This window comes from Trachemys scripta, chromosome 13 (genome assembly GCF_013100865.1).
Source record: "Trachemys scripta elegans isolate TJP31775 chromosome 13, CAS_Tse_1.0, whole genome shotgun sequence".
NCBI lineage: Eukaryota > Metazoa > Chordata > Testudines > Emydidae > Trachemys > Trachemys scripta.
Window position 1 is genome coordinate 35,216,734 of NC_048310.1, and position 16,509 is coordinate 35,233,242.

Here is a 16,509-nt window from a genome sequence, read left to right on the forward strand (position 1 = left end):
ACACCTCCGTCCTCCTGCAGTGGGCACCAGGGAATGCCCAACACATGTAACCTGCGGCTGTGACATTTGTCACTGGGTGCAGAATAGCCAGTGTGTCTTCCCCCGACTTTCTGGAAATACCAGCACTTTTGGATTGTGGCAGTCGTGCTGGGTGGTGGGGAAGCCATATTGTTTCAGGGGGCTCAGCAGCATCTGATCCTGGCATTAAATAAACACACCATTAATTATGGGGCTGCCAAGTTACTCCTGTCTAGTAAGTAGCAGCAGAGAGGCAAAAAGGGAAAATGTGTAGCTAAGTGCCTTCAGACAACCCATTCTCTGCCCTTACCTCGCTCTTAAGAATAGAGGAGCAGTCATGCAGTGGGTCTCAAACTAGTGCTACCATATTTTAAAACAACAAAAAGAGGACACTCCACGGGGCCCCGGCCCCGCCCCAACTCCGCCCCTTCCCCCACGCCTGGCCACGCCCCCTGACCCCACCCCTTCCCCCAAAGTCCCCGCCCCAACTCTGCCCCCTCCCCTGAATGCTCCGCCCCCCTGCTCCTCCCCATCCCCTGCTTCCCGCGAATCAAATGTTCGCGGGAAGCCTGAAACAGGCAGACAGCAGGTAAGCTGAGGCGGTGGCGGCCCGAGGAGGCGCGACCCAGTCCGGCCCCCCAGCTGAGTGGCTCCCTCCAGCGGCCGGTCCCGGCCAAGAGGCTCTGGCCCCGGCGTCTCCGGCCTGGCTCGGGCCCTGGGGCGCCGGCCCCGGTTCTGGCCGAGCGCGCCGGCCCTGGCCGAGCGGCTCCGGCCCCGGCCGAGCGGCTCCGGCCGGCCCCGGCCCTGGCCCTAGCAACTCCAGTTTGGCTCGGGCCCTGGGGCACCGGCCACGGCCACGGCCCTGACCAAGCGGCACCGGCCGGTGGCCGAGCACCTCCAGCCCCGGTCCCAGCAACTCAGCTCGAGCCCCAGTTCTGGCTGAGCGGCTCCGGCCTGGCCCCAGCCCTGGCCGAGCGGTGCCGGCCGGCGGCCGAGCACCACCAGACCCAGCGGCTCCGGCTCTGGCCCCAGCGGCTCCAGCCCGGACCCAAGCCACGCGACCCCTCCCTATTTTCCCAGACATGTCCGGCTTTTTGGAATTTCCTCCCGAACGGGGATTTGAGGACCAAAAAGCCAGACATGTCCGGGAAAATCCGGACGTATGGTAACCCTATCTGAAACTCACTTCTACTCAGTGAGGCCTATGCATAGTGCTTATCCTTGCCAATGCAAAGCCTCCGTTGTCACTTGTGCTGTTCTGTGTATATGTCACGTTAAGCATTACATCGCTCTGATAGTGACAGAACAGCTCTGGTATTTCAAACCCCCGACCATTTTAAAGGGAGGCAGAGATCTGTGTCATCACCTAGAATGTTGTACTGGTAGAGAGACAAAATAAGCAAGGCACTGTTTAAAAAAACAAACCTGCCTCTGCCAAAGCAGGAGACGAACAATCATCTCTTGGTTGGTTGGTTGTCGTTCTAGTTTGGAAATGTATGGATTCTGAAACAGAGGCACAGCCGGTTGATCTGAGCCTAGGGAGCTGAAACAGAAACTGATGGGTTCCAATCCTCACTCGGACACAGTTTTGCCCCGTGACCTTGGTCATGTCATGACACGTCTCCATGCCTCAGTTTCCCCATCTGTGAAATGGAGATAATAGCACTTCTCTGCCTCACAGAGGTGTGAGGAAGATTAGCTGGTTAATGTTTATAAAGTGCTTCAGATGTGCTATCTCAGGGCTAAATACTTTATTTCTTAATTTTGTGTGTTACCCTTCTCTGTTCCCTCAGTTGCTAAATGCAGAATGGGCTGTTGTTGCTTATTCTGAGAAGTACTAAAATGCTGAAAATGACACACCCGGTGTTTAGGTATAAATAGACATTTTTGCACAGGAGGAGATTTTACATATGCCTATTTATGATTGGAAACTTGAAGGCAGGACGGATCTGTTGAGGTAGGAGGCACTAACATGTGCTCTTGCTTGTCTTTTTCCCGTCTGTTTAAAAAAAAAAAAAAAAACAGCCCTCAATGCTTGTATTGCATAGGCCTCTGAGCTCACTATTTTTATTCTGGGAATTGCATATGTAAAGCCTCATCCATTATTCCACAGCCTCCACCCTCCCGTTTACAGAGAAGGTGGGGCTGGGCCGCTCCAGACATAAAAACGAACAAATCACTGGCTTATGCATTCCAAAGCCATTTGTCTTTGGACAAAAACCTTGCCTGGAAAATTTCACCCTGATATAAGAAGGTTTCAGGAAGCTATTAGTGACTGAAAATAGGGGGTTATTGTGGAAATACTTGTATATCCTTAACTAGATCGTTATCACCAACATTTCAGCTATTAAGTATCAGAGAAAAGGCTAGTGAGTTGCTTCTGTTTATCCTGCTTCATGTAGCACGAGAACTAGGGAGCATGCAGTGAAATTATTTGAAGGCAGCAAGATTAAATGCAAATAAAATGAAATAAATATTTATACAATGGATAGTTAACTGTGGAACTCATGGTTGCAGGATGTTATTTAGGTGCAAACAGCTTAGTTTCAAAAGAGAAGTAGTCATCAGGATAAGAGTAGCTATCAAAAATTACTGTGTTGTTATGCAGCAGGGAATAAATTGGTAGGTAGCTGTTGTCTGGAACAATTTTACCCTTTTGGTAAATAGTATTGAAAAATATATTGTGGGATGTTTTACTGAGATGACTGCTTTATGTGGCATGAGCTACTGTTAGAGACAGGATACCAGAGGAGTTGGACTCTAATTCCTTTCCTATTGTCATATGATGTGTGTGAAAAGAGGAAGAATGCCTGGGAAAATGGCTTTTCATGGTCTTCGTGGCTCTCTTCATTGGTGGTGACACTGTTTGCTTTGAAGGGCAAAACAGGTTAACCAAGAGATGCTTCGCTTTTAATGGAACGGTGCAACTGATTATTAAAAGCAAATGGAGTATAAAAATTGAACGGCCAAAAACTCATTTTCATTCAGCAGAAAAGCAGTTTCGCTTCCTTTCCATGATGGGTCTAGGTCCCATTGGTCTCTGAGGGAAAAGGGTATTTTAACTTAAAAGTGGGATAGCTTATAGCTGAAGAACCATGTGGCATTGTTAAAAGTGTTTAAAGTCAATGATTATGAATAGAAATTTGGTTTGGGGAAAAACGTCCTTGTGGGATGGTTATTTCAGTGCTTTGCTGGGTCTCTTGTATCTAGAACAGGTGTTTGTAATAAAGCCTGGAGGACTTTGGCGCAGCCCTCACCCCTCTGTCCCTAGCAGTCTAGTGAGAGCATGGGGTGCTGCCATGCCTAGAACCTCAGCAAAGTAATGAGACTGAAACTACGCTAACTGCAGACCCTTCATTGCTGCCTGGGATTTCTGAATAGGACACGGAGCCACACCTTCCTCTGTTGGACAAGGCATCCCTTGGGTCGTCTGCTTTTATCTTCTCTTCCCAACGGAGAGAGTGGAGTATGCAGAGTCTTCAGCCACTTATCGTGGACCAACTTTGCAGAGTACGGCTGAGTTCTCTGCCCAGCCCTACGGACTTTAAACCACCCATAACCCAATGGAAACATCCCACTGAACTGATTTAATTGGGACAGCATCACATTCCCAGGGTGTAGACCCCATGCCACCATGAGAGTTCAAGTCTGAGACCATTTTTTCTACCCCCTTTTTGGATCAAAAGAACCGCAAACCTTGCATACAGGGCAGTGTCCTCCTCTTACTTCTCAGAGGCGTTACACCAGGGATGAATTTAGTCCCAAGTCTATCATTAAACACCTCAGTGGGGAGGGAGCAGAACGCATGCCAAGAAGTGATTTCTATCTGTAGAGCGACTGGTATTCACTGCAGTAAATTAAACTCACTGTCTTCTCTTCCACGTTCCTTTCCACTACACATGCCTAAATCAGATTGCCTGTCCAATCTAATTGGACAGGCACTATGCAAAAATATTGTTGCCAGAGCGTAGCCTGCCCCAAGCAGTTAGTGGGCATTACAGGAAGGTATTCCTGAGATGTTCGCCTTGCTCTAGAGCCAAAATACCTTTTGAATGTGTCTTGTTAGTTGTTTTCCCTCCCTTCTGGCTCAGGTCTATTGCTTGCATCTTACATTATGCTGTGGAATGGGCTCGATGATCCACTTTGCGTTTGCTTACAGGTCTGTGTGTTTGTGTTCTAATAACTAGCAGACCAGTGGAGCCAGGCAACTTTCAGATGCTGTCCCTGCAATCATACTAGTGTCGTAGCATGAGATTTGGGTAACATATAGTGTCTGTTTATGAAGACAAGTAACGTAAAGGTATCAAAACAAAATGCACTTGGTCACATCACAGCTTTAAAGCATTGTGAGCCGCACAGCATTCCACTGGCCTAGATCCAATATGGGACACCACATGCGGCAAAGACACCACATGAGGGACACTAGAAGGGGAAGCTTGAAATGCCAGTGGCTTGAGCGCTGTAGACCATGCAAAGCTTTCCACTGTCGCTGTTGCTTATTCATTGCTAATCTACAGAGAGATTACACCACGTTTGTGTGGAATGGATGTACACTGAACTCTGATGCAGGTGGTTTATCTCGGGTCAAATGAGGCAGAGTTGAGAAGGATTGTGTCTTGAAATAATCAAACTCCAGAATCTCTGATCTGTTTTAGCTTTCCCTCCCTGGGAGACCCAAGAAAATGATGCTCTTCTAGGATGACCAGACAGCAAGTGTGAAAAATCGGGCCAGGGGGTGGGGGGTAATAGGAGCCTATATAAGAAAAAGACCCAAAAATTGGGACTGTCCCTATGAAATCAGGACATCTGGTCACCCTATGCTCTTCTAACACTGATTGGCTTGTCACCACCATCCTTTAGCCTGACAATACTCCAACCCAGAAGTTGCACTCCATGATCCTTTAAAAGATTGGGATACACCTGTTCACAGCACCTTTCTTATAAACTTTGATTAATAGTCATAATCTTTTGAAGAAGCTTTCATTATACACCTCTACCCAGATATAATGCAGTAAAGCAGTGCTCGGGGGTGGGGGAGCGGAGAGGGCTGCGCACTCCGGCGGATCAAAGCAAGTTCGACATAACGCGGTTTCACCTATAACACAGTAAGATTTTTTGGTTCCCGAGGACAGCGTTATATTGGGGTAGAGGTGTAGTTATGTCTGATGAACACACTATCTCATTAGAATTTAAAGCAAAAAAATATTCAGTGCTCAGTCTTACAAACACTACCAGCTTAACTGCTTACTAACTGGGAAAGTCCAATTCACATCAACAGAGAAATTTTCTACATGTTTATTATTTTTATTATGGTAGCACCTAGAAGCCCCACCTGAGATCAGAACCCCATTGTGCTGGGCATTGTACTCATGTATGGTAAAATACTTCCCTGGCCCCAGGAGCTTACAGTCTAAGGGTACGTCTACACTTACTGGAGGATCCAGAGGCAGGCAATCGATGTTCTGGGATCGATTTATCGCGTCTGGTTTAGACGCGATAAATCGATTCCGGATTGATCCCGGAAGTGCTCGCTGTCGACGCTGGTACTCCAGCTCGGCGAGAGGAGTACGCGGCATCGACGGGGGAGCCTCTGCGCCGCGTCTGGACCGCGGTAAGTTCAGACTAAGGTATTTCGAATGTAGCTGAATTTGCATACCTTAGTCCGAAGTGGGGGGGTTAGTTGGGACCAGGCCTAAATAGACAGGACAGAAGGTGTGAGGTGAACAGAGCTGAAGTGACTTGCCCAAAGTCACACAGCAGTGAAAGAGCCAGAAACAGAACCAAGGTCTCCTGACCCCCAGTCCAGTGTTTTATCGACTAGATGGCGCTTCCTCTGCTGCTGTTTTGTGAAATCAGGCCCTCAGTGACAAGCAATTAAGTGGAGGCAGACAGCACAAGATTAATGTAAAAATGACAGCAGGTGACTGCCAAGCTTGTGATTGTGACATAAAACAAAGACATCTACCAGCTTTACTTTCCAGCTGCATTAGAACGCGCCTGTTTTATTGTTCTGTTTTGCGTTGCCTTTTCAGTATCTCTTTTTGGTACGGAATGAGATGACGGTTTCCCAGAAGCACCTGGGGGAATTCTGTAGCTCCCTTAAGCAGTACCTGAAGAACGTGGCAGGACAGAGAGACTGTTTCCAGTAAGTATGCTTCTCCGCCTCTCGGAAGGAAAATGGGAGTAACTGTTTCAAAGACTGAATCTCTTCAGGTTTAACATCTAGCACCACTATTGCTTTAGCTACTCAAATGCCTACAGCTTTGCCAGTTACAAATGACACATACTGAACACAGAGCTAGCTTTAGTCTAGAGATAGCCCCAACCAAAATCCAATCACCTCAAAATTGGGCAAGATGAGGCAAGGACAATTTGAAATCCAAACCTGGATTGGTATCCAAATTGTGTCTTCATAATGGATCCCCCTAAAACCCCAGATCAGAAACCTCGCAGTTCTGAAACAAACGTTTCCATTTGAGTCCTCCTTCAATGTAATCCAATCACTACCATGCTGGCCTGTGTGTGTGCAGCAGTTTACATTAGTCTGAGCCATAGGGGTGATGCATCAGGGATGTTGGCCCACAATGGAGACGTGTGGGGTCTAAGCCGCGTCAGGTACATCATTCAGTATGTAAGAGGATAAGGGCACGTGTCAGAACCGCTCAGAGGTCAGGAAAAAACAGTGAACGCACACGAGCCAAAGCAGTGTCAAGGGAAGCCATGTGCTCTGCAGGTGCATTAGGTAGTGGCTTTCCTGTGAAATTCTGAGGTCACAGAAAGTGCTGTGGCTGTTTGGAATGACATGAAGTCAGTGAATGTAAAGCTCCTGGAACAGACTTGCTAGCTCATTCGAAGCCAGGTTTTCCTCCGCCCCACCCAAACAGAAAAGTCAGACACAATCCCTGCTCTTATCGGATGCAGCTGATCTCTCCTCGGGCCTTGGCCAGGTAACTTAATAGTCTGTCGTTTGCCTCCCCCTAAATTATTTAACGCTCATGAGCTAAGGAAGATACAGCCACACTGTAACACTAGCTCCATGTTTCAGCCTTAGAGGCAGTGTCACAGTGCCGCTGGCTGCTTACACAAGTGCGTTGGTTCATTTTGGGGCGTGAAGGTGACTGAGACTTTTGACTCATCGACAGTCTCAATCTTAGACTCGGACAGAGGCTACAAGCTCATGCACCTGTGAGATGGAGAAATCCTGAATCCAACATCCAATCACTGTGCTGTGCGGCCTTCGGTCCGGCTTCTGAAATGTGCTGAACGCCCTCAGCTTCCGTGGTTGGGAGTGGGGGTTCTGGGCAGGCAGAATATTCCAGTATCCGATTAATTTCGTGTCTGTGTCTGACATGGGGAGCTGGGATGTGTTGCACTTCTCGCAGCTGAGTGCCCTGCTGCCAGTGAGTTTCATGCAAGCTGACAAGTCATCGCTCGGCACTCCCAAGCCAGTGGTGTGGCTGGAATAGTTGCTCAACATAGATGTGTGTTTGCTTTTGATTTCTCTCTCTCTCTCATCACTTTCAGTGTAACTGCAGTGAGGCTCCCAGACGGAGTCACTTTCATCGTCTATGAGTTCTGGGAGTCTGAGGAGGACTGGAAGAGGTAGGGTAGCAACATTTAATCTTACAGGTTAAAAAAATGATACATCAGAGATGGGCCTGACCTGCAGATTGCGGGTGATCCAACCCCCTTGGTCTTGGTTTGGGACCCTCCCTATTATATATACACACATATACAAGACGTGTGTGTATGTGTGTGTGTGACATGTGACACACACACACAGATACAAATATTTCATACTACATGAGAAACTTTTCATAGCAGCATCTCAAAGTTCATTGTTGCCGTAATGGTATTTGACATTTATTTTGCTTTTCATTTGGTTGGATGGGAACTGTTTCAAGCCTAGGTTTTGTGAGACCACTGCAATAGCTAAGGTCTGTTGAGCTCAGAGCCAGAAAAAAGCCCTGGCCCACCATCCCCTCGAGGCAGAAGTGCTGTGGCCAGGAGAGGCAGCAATAAAACTTATCTTTTAGAAACAGAGGGATGGAAAGGATGAGAGCAGCAAGAGTCTCATGGGGAGAGAAGTTAGGAAAGGGAGCTTCATTGGCAGGAGAAGGCTTATGCCTCTTCCTTTTCCACGGATTCTCGTGCTTCCTCTCAGAACACGTAAGCCCATCTCTGGCTGCGTCTGACTCTAGCGTGAGTGGTTTGGTAGAGGCGAGAGAAGTGGCAGAGGGGAGGGTATATGTATTTGTTTGGCTGGTAGGTTTCCTTTCACTCCTCCATATATTGCACAAAGCACTGTAGATGATGGGTGCATGACTGAGTTTCAGGGTGAGGAGGAGTTTGATCAGAGCAGACGCTGATGGCCCTAGTTCCTCTAACAGGCTTGTGCATCTACGTTCTCTGTTATTGCACCATTTAAGCCCATTTTCCCAATCAACATCCTTTCAAGGATCTGTTCCTACAAGGTCCTACTGGGAAATGTACAGAGCACTATGCAGATGGCCAGCTGTATCTTGCCCCTGTATCCAGAAAGGAAAGATGGAGCTGCGCTTCTATTTACGTACAGATAAAATTCATCATACTAAGTGATGGAGAGTTAGGTCATTGAAAAGAGCCGTATATAGACAGCGCCTCCTATCCGAGGAACTCTAAGCACTTCAGAAAAGTGAGGATCCTCCCCATTGCACCCATGAGGAAGCTAAAGTTCGGCAAGCGGGTCCTGAGGAGGACAGGTCTCTGCTGTCTGAATGCAATGTATTCCCCTGTGTGCCGTGGAACTCAGGGCTTGATTTGGTTCCTTTGCTAGCAGGGGCTCGGGGAGCTGTGGAGGCAGCATGGTCAGCCTTGAAGAGGAAGGTGAATCTTAACGTAGTCTTTTTGGACACTAAAGGGTAACCCATCAGCTAGAAAAATTTCTTGGCTGCATTGCCACGTATTAGGCACATATCTGGTGGTCATCACCAGGGTGGATGTAGATGCTTGAAGTTGTGCCATTTTTCTATATCACGTACTGTTTAAACATTATCATCACAAAATCACAAAAAGGGCCTGTGATGAGTTCGGTCACAGAGACCCCTTTGGGACTGTCACCTCATGTACTGAGACTACCAATGAGCCCATTTTCCCTGCCAATTTGGGATTTCAGAACCCAGTCTTGTTGAGCCAGACACGCTAGCCTGCTGCAAACACAGACCCAGGTCTCGTCCACGCCCCCCAAAGCTGCAGACTTTAACCAAAACCTGCTCAGCAAGTACTCCTGTCTCCAGCACCCAGACACCCAGCTCCCAGTGGGATCCAAACCCCAAATAAATCTGTTTTACTCTGTATAAAGCTTATACAGGATAAACTCATAAATTGTCCTCCCTCTATAACACTGATAGAGAGATATGCACAGCCGTTTGCTCCCCCAGGTATTAATCACTTATTCTGGGTTAATTAATAAACAAAGTGATTTTATTAAGTATAAAAAGTAGGATTTACATCGTTTCAAGTAATAAAAGACAGAACAAAGTAAGTTACCAAACAAAATAAAACAAAACATGCAAGTCTAAGCCTAATATATTAAGAAACTGAATACAGGTAAATCTCACCCTTAGAGATGTTCCATTAAGCTTCTTTCACAGACTAGACTTCTTCCTAATCTGGGCCCAGTCCTTTCCCCTGGTACAGACCTTGTTAGTTCCAGCAGGCATCTTAGGTGAAAAGCAGGGAATTCCTCATGACTGGGACCCTTTTGTTCTGTTCCACCCCCTTTTATATCTTTGGCACAAGATGGAAATCCTTTGTCTCTCTCTGGGTTCCCACCCCTCCTTCTAAATGGAAAAGCACCAGGTTAAAGATGGATTCCAGTATCATGTGACATGTTCACATATCCTGTGGGACTTCATTACCCACTTGTTGGCACACACATGTAAGCCTTCCTGTATAAGTAAACAGCGCCATCTACAACCAATTGTCCTAGTTAATGGGAGCCATCAGGATTCCAAACCACCATTAATGGCCCACACTTTGCATAACTACAATAGGACCTCAGAATTATATTTCCTATTCCTAATTTCAGATACAAGAATGATACATTCATACAAATAGGATTAACACACTCAGTAGATTATATGCTTTGTAATGATACCTTACAAGAGACCTTTTACATAAAGCATATTCCAGTTACATCATATTCACACTTATCAACATATTTTTATAAACCATATGGAGTGCAACATCACAGGGCCATAATTCAAAGAAACAATCTAATTTTTGCCCAAAATTGGCAGAAAGCTTCTAAATACCAATTGGTAATACAACTATGTACTCAAAAGAGTAGTGTTTGGGAAATATTTAGCCCCAGGTGATATATTTTATGCATTTTCCTGTACTTTTTTGCCTTCGGTTAAAGCAGAAGTCTGTAGTCACATGACAGTATGAGCTTGTTTGTACCAGGTTATACATCCCAAAATATTTGTCATTATTTGTAGAATGGACTGTGCTGAGGAAGTTTTTCTGTCTGTTGTTTTTATGAAGTTATGCAGATAATAAGACCCTTGACCCTGAATTATAAAACATATTTTTATGAGAGAGACAAGGTGGGCGAAGTAATAACTTTTATTGGCATAGACTTTTTGTTATCTGCTTGACCAGAGACATAAATCTGAAGCACACATGGTACAATTGTAATGATCTTCTATGATGGAATACAATACAATGACAATACATGTCAACATGTTATAGAACAGTAATGACTCTTAATAGAAGGGCTGTAGAATGTCTTGCATGACTATATTGTGTGACTAACAAGGTATAACCACGTACTCTTATGTAACCCCCTACATAGAACTATGAGCTACTGAATGTCTAATGCAACACCCCTCCGAGCTATATTTACTCGCAAAAATAGTCAGTAATTTGTAGATATTTGAAACATTTCTACTCCCCCTCAGAATCTGTGTCTGATGCGTTCAATACCCTGTTGCTACACTTATCACGGTTTCATGCATCGGAGCACACAAAACCTTCCCTCTGGCATTTGCATCTCCTTGTTGCACAAACTCTCTCTCAGCCACACTGCACAAAGGTGAGGACGGCTTCTGGTGCATAGGGCAGCACCATCATTTTAAGAATAAGCTGCCCCATGCTATCAATCACCCATTCCTTGTTAACAGGGGACACTTGCGGAGACTGAACTGTTGCCTGATTCCATAGGCTTAACTGATCGTTTGCACATTTCAGGGGCTGCCATTGTTAGTGGAAGTTTCTCACTTGTTTTATTCTTAGCAGACAACCTGTAACCACATTATCTAGAGATGCTTGCTTCTTGCCACAGTACAATAGAGATACCAGCGAGATACTGGCAGCTGACCCTGAAAAAGCTGCAGTTAGGTTGGACTGCAGTTACCTACCTTCAAATCTTGCTAGTGATACTGAGCAAGGATTACTTGCTTCAGCTACTGCTTGGTTCTTCATTAACTCTCGGGTTAGGTCAGGTCTGTCCATGATATGAATTCAAAGTAATGGTCCTAATTTATAAACCCATCAACAGACAGACTATGGCTACCTCCCAGAATATTTATCCACTTTGATATGTGACCATATGTGAGTTTTTCTGTTCTTTGCTCACACCGTCGACAATGAGCGCAGGCTGATAAATGACAGCATGCCGTTAGGTTACCGACACACCGTAGCTGAAATTTCACACGTGTTCTTGGGATGGGGAAGAAATCTTTTCTTTTGCACAAAGCTAGGGGGAAAATTAGCAGTATTCACACAGAATGCATCTCATCCATCTTCCCTTGATCTCACAAGTAAAAACTCCCAAACCCAATAATCCAGGCAGTATTAGACGTTCCCTTTGGAATGATGAATTGGTGCTGCTGTGAGCAAGATGGGGACTGCTAACAGGCACAAGGCCACACAAAGACTGCAGTAGCATTTCTGTTTAAAGGTGAACGTTCAAAGTGCTCTAAAGTTCATAGAGTCCAATGGGCTTGGAAATTGGTATGCTAGTACAGTGGTTCTCAACCTTTTTTAATTTGCAGACCCCAAACATTTCAAATGGAAATCTTAGACATATCTGTGGGCCCCCCTAGGGGTCCGGGGACCACAGGTTAAAAACCACTGTGCAAGCAGAAGGGCGTGGGTACTATTTGTGGTCGTACCTGAGCTATTCCCCTACCAGCACATGACCTGTGTTTAATTTTAAAGTGCTGTAAAATGCAAATGCACAGCCAGAGAACTGGTAGGACAGTTTAAGACCCGGAGTTGTGTCTGAGGTACAAGTTTGGGGTCATTTGGTGACTAGAACCTCTCCTTTCTCCTGACTTGTTTTTACAATGGGGCAAACTACCCCGGGAACTCCAGTAGAGTGGTGCTGGAACAATTTTTGAAGTGTGGGGTGCTGATGATGGTGGCGGCAGCACCCCTCGTTCCAGCACCACTGCTCCAGGAGCATTCTAGGTGGAGGTCCAGGCAGAGCTGATGCAGCAGACATGCAGTGCTGAATGCGTGTGCTCAGTACATGCCACGTTACATGTGGGTACTGCTGGGTTAACTCCCCCTTTAGCTTGCTGAGTAGGGTTTTGAACCTTCATCGCTTACATCTCAAGTGAATGTCCTAAGTGCTGCACAAAGAGGTATTCTGATAGGGAGGTCATCCTCACTCTTTTCTGATGAATCTGTTCCCTTTAACTACATATTAATTGGGCCAAAAGATGCCTCAAAAGCCCTCTGTGGTATGGAGATTAGGGGACTGAACTAAAGTGGGGAAGACCTTGGTTCAAATTCTGCCTCTGCCTGAGCAGGATCTGCCCCCAGAGGTTAGTGCCCATGTCACTGAACAATGGGCTGTTCTGTGAGGGGCTGTTGCACTTTTAATTAAAGATGAATTGGGGCCAAAGAAAACAAACATCTGAATCACTCTTCTGTCCCCACTGGTTAGGTTGCTAACCCAGGCGGTGGGAGATCCCAGGTCAAACCCTCCGCAAAGGGGTTTGAACAGGGACCTTCCACCTCCCAGGGAGAGTCAGAGGTGGGAGATCTCTGGCCAAACCCCTCTCTGTCCCAAGAAGACAAGGGCATCTGGAGAGCGAGAGAGGATTTGGACAGGGTTGTCCCACCTCAAAGGACAGTCACCAGGGAAGCATAAAAATCCCTTTGCAGCCCCCTTCTTAGCAGGCAGAGGTGGGATTCAAACCAGGATGATAGACTTATAGAGCCATAGGCTTAAAAGGAGCAGTGATACTCATTTAGTCTAACCCCTGTCCAGGTGCAGGATTTGTAGTGTCTTAACAATCCAAGAGAGATGGCTCACCAACCTCCTCTTGGAAACCTCCAGCGAAGGTGCTTCCATGTCCTCCTGAGGCAGGCTGTTCCATTGTCCTGCAGATCTCCATTACCCCAGCCCAAAAATCAGGACACACACGTCAGTGCTGGAGAGCCCTCTTCAAACCCCTTTTCAACAGGCAGCGCAGGAACGTGACCCAGCCTCTCCTACGCCTCAGGCAAGTAAGGGAATCTCGCTGTGAGCTGGGCTAGTTAATTAAAGTGGAACAGCTTCAACAGCAAGATTGCGGGTGTTTCCTCCTCCCCTCACCCATTAATGAATCCCATAGGCCAATGATGTGCGTAGTCAGCTGAGAGGGGGCAGATGAAATCCCTTAGCCTAAAGGTTACACAGGAGAGCTCTGCCCCCTCCCCCCCCAGCTGCTTTGTGTGGGATTAGACATGTACATAATCTCACATGAAACAGTTTAGGCACCTGACTCCAAGTGAGGGGTTCTTGGCTGTGGCTCACAAGCCGAGCTAGGCCCCGCACTCCATGACAGGAAGGGCTTAGCACAACTCCCCTCATCGGCATCTCCCAGGAGCTAGCTTAGGTGGCTCCCTGCTGGCTTTTGTGGAGATCATTCTTTGGTGCTGGTCTCTCCCCAACCCTTGAAGAGGGAGCCTAAGGCCCTAACGTGAGCTTTGGGGAGCCCATGGTTGTGCCAATGATTTCAAAATTGGATTGTGTTTTGCTGAGTTAGGGCCATTTTGGTTGGGCTGTCTGCTTATGGGTGGGGGGAGAACTGCACCGGGTCCAGCATCTCCATCCACCCTGCTGCTGACCACCAGCTGTGTGCCCAACATACGGTAGCAATGACGTTTTTCTAGCAGATGGTTACCCAACTTATCTTAAGTACCTATGCACAAACACAAGAAGCCTGGGAAACAAGCAGGAAGAATTGGAAGTCCTGGCACAGTCGAGGAACTATGATGTGATTGGAATAACAGAGACTTGTTGGGGTAATTTACATGACTGGAGTATTGTCATGGATGGGTATAAACTGTTCAGGAAGGACAGGCAGAGGAGAAAAGGTGGAGGAGTTGCACTGTATGTAAGAGAGGGGTATGATTGCTTAGAGCTCCAGTATGAAACTGGAGAAAAGCCTGTTGAGAGTCTTTGGGTTAAGTTTAGAGGCAAGAGCAACAAGGGTGATGTCGTGGTGGGTGTCTGCTATAGACCACCAGACCAGGAGGATGAGGTAGACGAGGCTTTCTTCAGACAACTAACTGAAGTCCCCCATGAGAACCAGGGCCTGTGACCTGTAAACTTCTATCACCCTGACATCCTGGGAGAGCAATACAGCAGTGCACAGACAATCCAGGAAGTCTTTGGAAAGTGTTGGGGACAACTTCCTAGTTGGTTCCTCCAGCACTTGCACCAGGGACCATCCTCCTCTTGACCTGCTGCTTACAAACAGGGAAGAATTGGTAGGGGAAGTAGAAATAGGTGGCAACCTGGACAGCAGTGACCATGAGATGGTCGAGTTCAGGATCCTGACAAAAGAAAGAAAGGAGAGCAGCAGAATACGGACCATGGCCTTCAGAAAAGCAGACTGACTCCCTCAGGGAACTGATCCCATGGGAGGCTAATATGAGGGGGAAAGGAGACCAGGAAAGCTGGCTGTATTTTAAAGAAGCCTTATTGAGGGCGCAGGAACAAACCAGCCCGATGTGCAGAAAGAATTGCAAATATGGCAGGCGACCAACTTGGCTTAACAGAGAAATCTTTGGTGATCTTAAACACAAAAAGGAAGCTTACAAGAAGTGGAAATTTGGACAGATGACTAGGGAGGAGTATAAAAATATTGCTCGAGCATGCAGGGGTGTAATCAAGAAGGCCAAAGCACAATTGCAGTTGTTACCCTTCACATCCCTTGCTAGCTGCAAGAAGGGTTTCTACAGGTATGTTAGCAACAAGGTCAGGGAAAGTGTGGGACCCTTACTGAATGGGGAAGGCAACCTAGTGACAGATGATGTGGAAAAAGCTGTAGTACTCAATGCTTTTTTTGTCTTGGTCGTCACAAACAAGGTCAGCTGAGCACAGTATGGGGAGGAGGTGAGCAGCCCTCAGTGGTGAAAGAACAGGTTAAGGACTATTTAGAAAAGCTAGACATGCACAAGTCCATGGGTCCAGATCTAATGCATCCAAGGGTGCTGAGGGAGTTGGCTGATGTGATTGCAGAGTCATTGACCATTATCTTTGAAAACTCATGGCGATCGGGGGAGGTCCTGGATTACTGGAAAAAGGCAAATGTAGTGCCCATCTTTAAAAAAGGGAAGGAGGAGAATCTGGGGAACTACAGACCGGTCAGCCTCACCTCAGTCCCCGGAAAAATCATGGAGCAGGTCCTCAAGGAATCCATTTTGAAGCATTTGGAGGAGAGGAAGGTGATCAGGAACAGTCAACACAGATTCACAAAGGGCAAGTCATACCTGACCAACCTGCTTGCCTTCTATGATGAGATAACTGGCTCTGTGGATATGAGGAAAGCAGTGGATGTGATATATCTTGACTTTAGCAAAGCTTTTGATACAGTCTCCCACAGTATTCTTAAAGGACTGTTTGACTCTTTCATTCAAAAGCTCTAATTGCAATGGCTGAGTTTGTGCAGTAAAGGGCAATGTTACCCACTAGCCCGGGCATCACAATAGTTGCCGTGCTGTGTAAAGAGAGGCCAAATTCAGTCCCCGGGCAAGCCCTGACGCAGTCGTGTTTTCCATGCTAACACTAGTTGAGCCACTCGGAACCTTAATCTGCCCCAGCTCGTGTTGAACTGGTATGGCCCAGTAGGGTGGACTCGCATGTGGAGCTGGCTTTGGTTACATGGACTTTCAGCAGAGGGAGGCCCTGCCCCTACCCCAGTACTAGGTGTGAACTAGCATGAGAGTGGCCAAAAGGCCTTTGCTGCCTGCTGGGTGGGAGTTTGAACTGCAGGCGCTGAAGCAAAACCATGTCCCTAGGTCCTAGCGCCATCCCTGCACTTGTGGGCAGGTAGAGGCAGCAATGAGGTGGAGGTGGTGACACAGGGAGACCAATGAGTTTGGGGCAGGGGGGAAGTGAGGGGAGGAAGCAGGGAGGGAAACAAAGGTGACAGCAGGTGCGGGGGGGTTTACAAAATGTGAGAAACAATAAACTAAGCACAGAATTAAAGGAGTGCCTAGAAGAGG

At 47.0% G+C, this 16,509-nt stretch overlaps 1 protein-coding gene across 4 annotated transcripts in view; it reads left to right on the forward strand.

The window, feature by feature from the left end:
• Positions 1-16,509, forward strand: part of NECAB2 (N-terminal EF-hand calcium binding protein 2) — a 366,975-nt gene that overhangs the window by 347,464 nt on the left and 3,002 nt on the right. For all 4 annotated transcript variants that reach the window (XM_034788644.1, XM_034788645.1, XM_034788643.1 and 1 more), the window contains 2 exons: positions 6,051-6,163; positions 7,543-7,620. In XM_034788644.1, the coding sequence (XP_034644535.1) occupies positions 6,051-6,163; positions 7,543-7,620 (191 nt within the window). The remainder of the gene's footprint in view (positions 1-6,050; positions 6,164-7,542; positions 7,621-16,509) is intronic.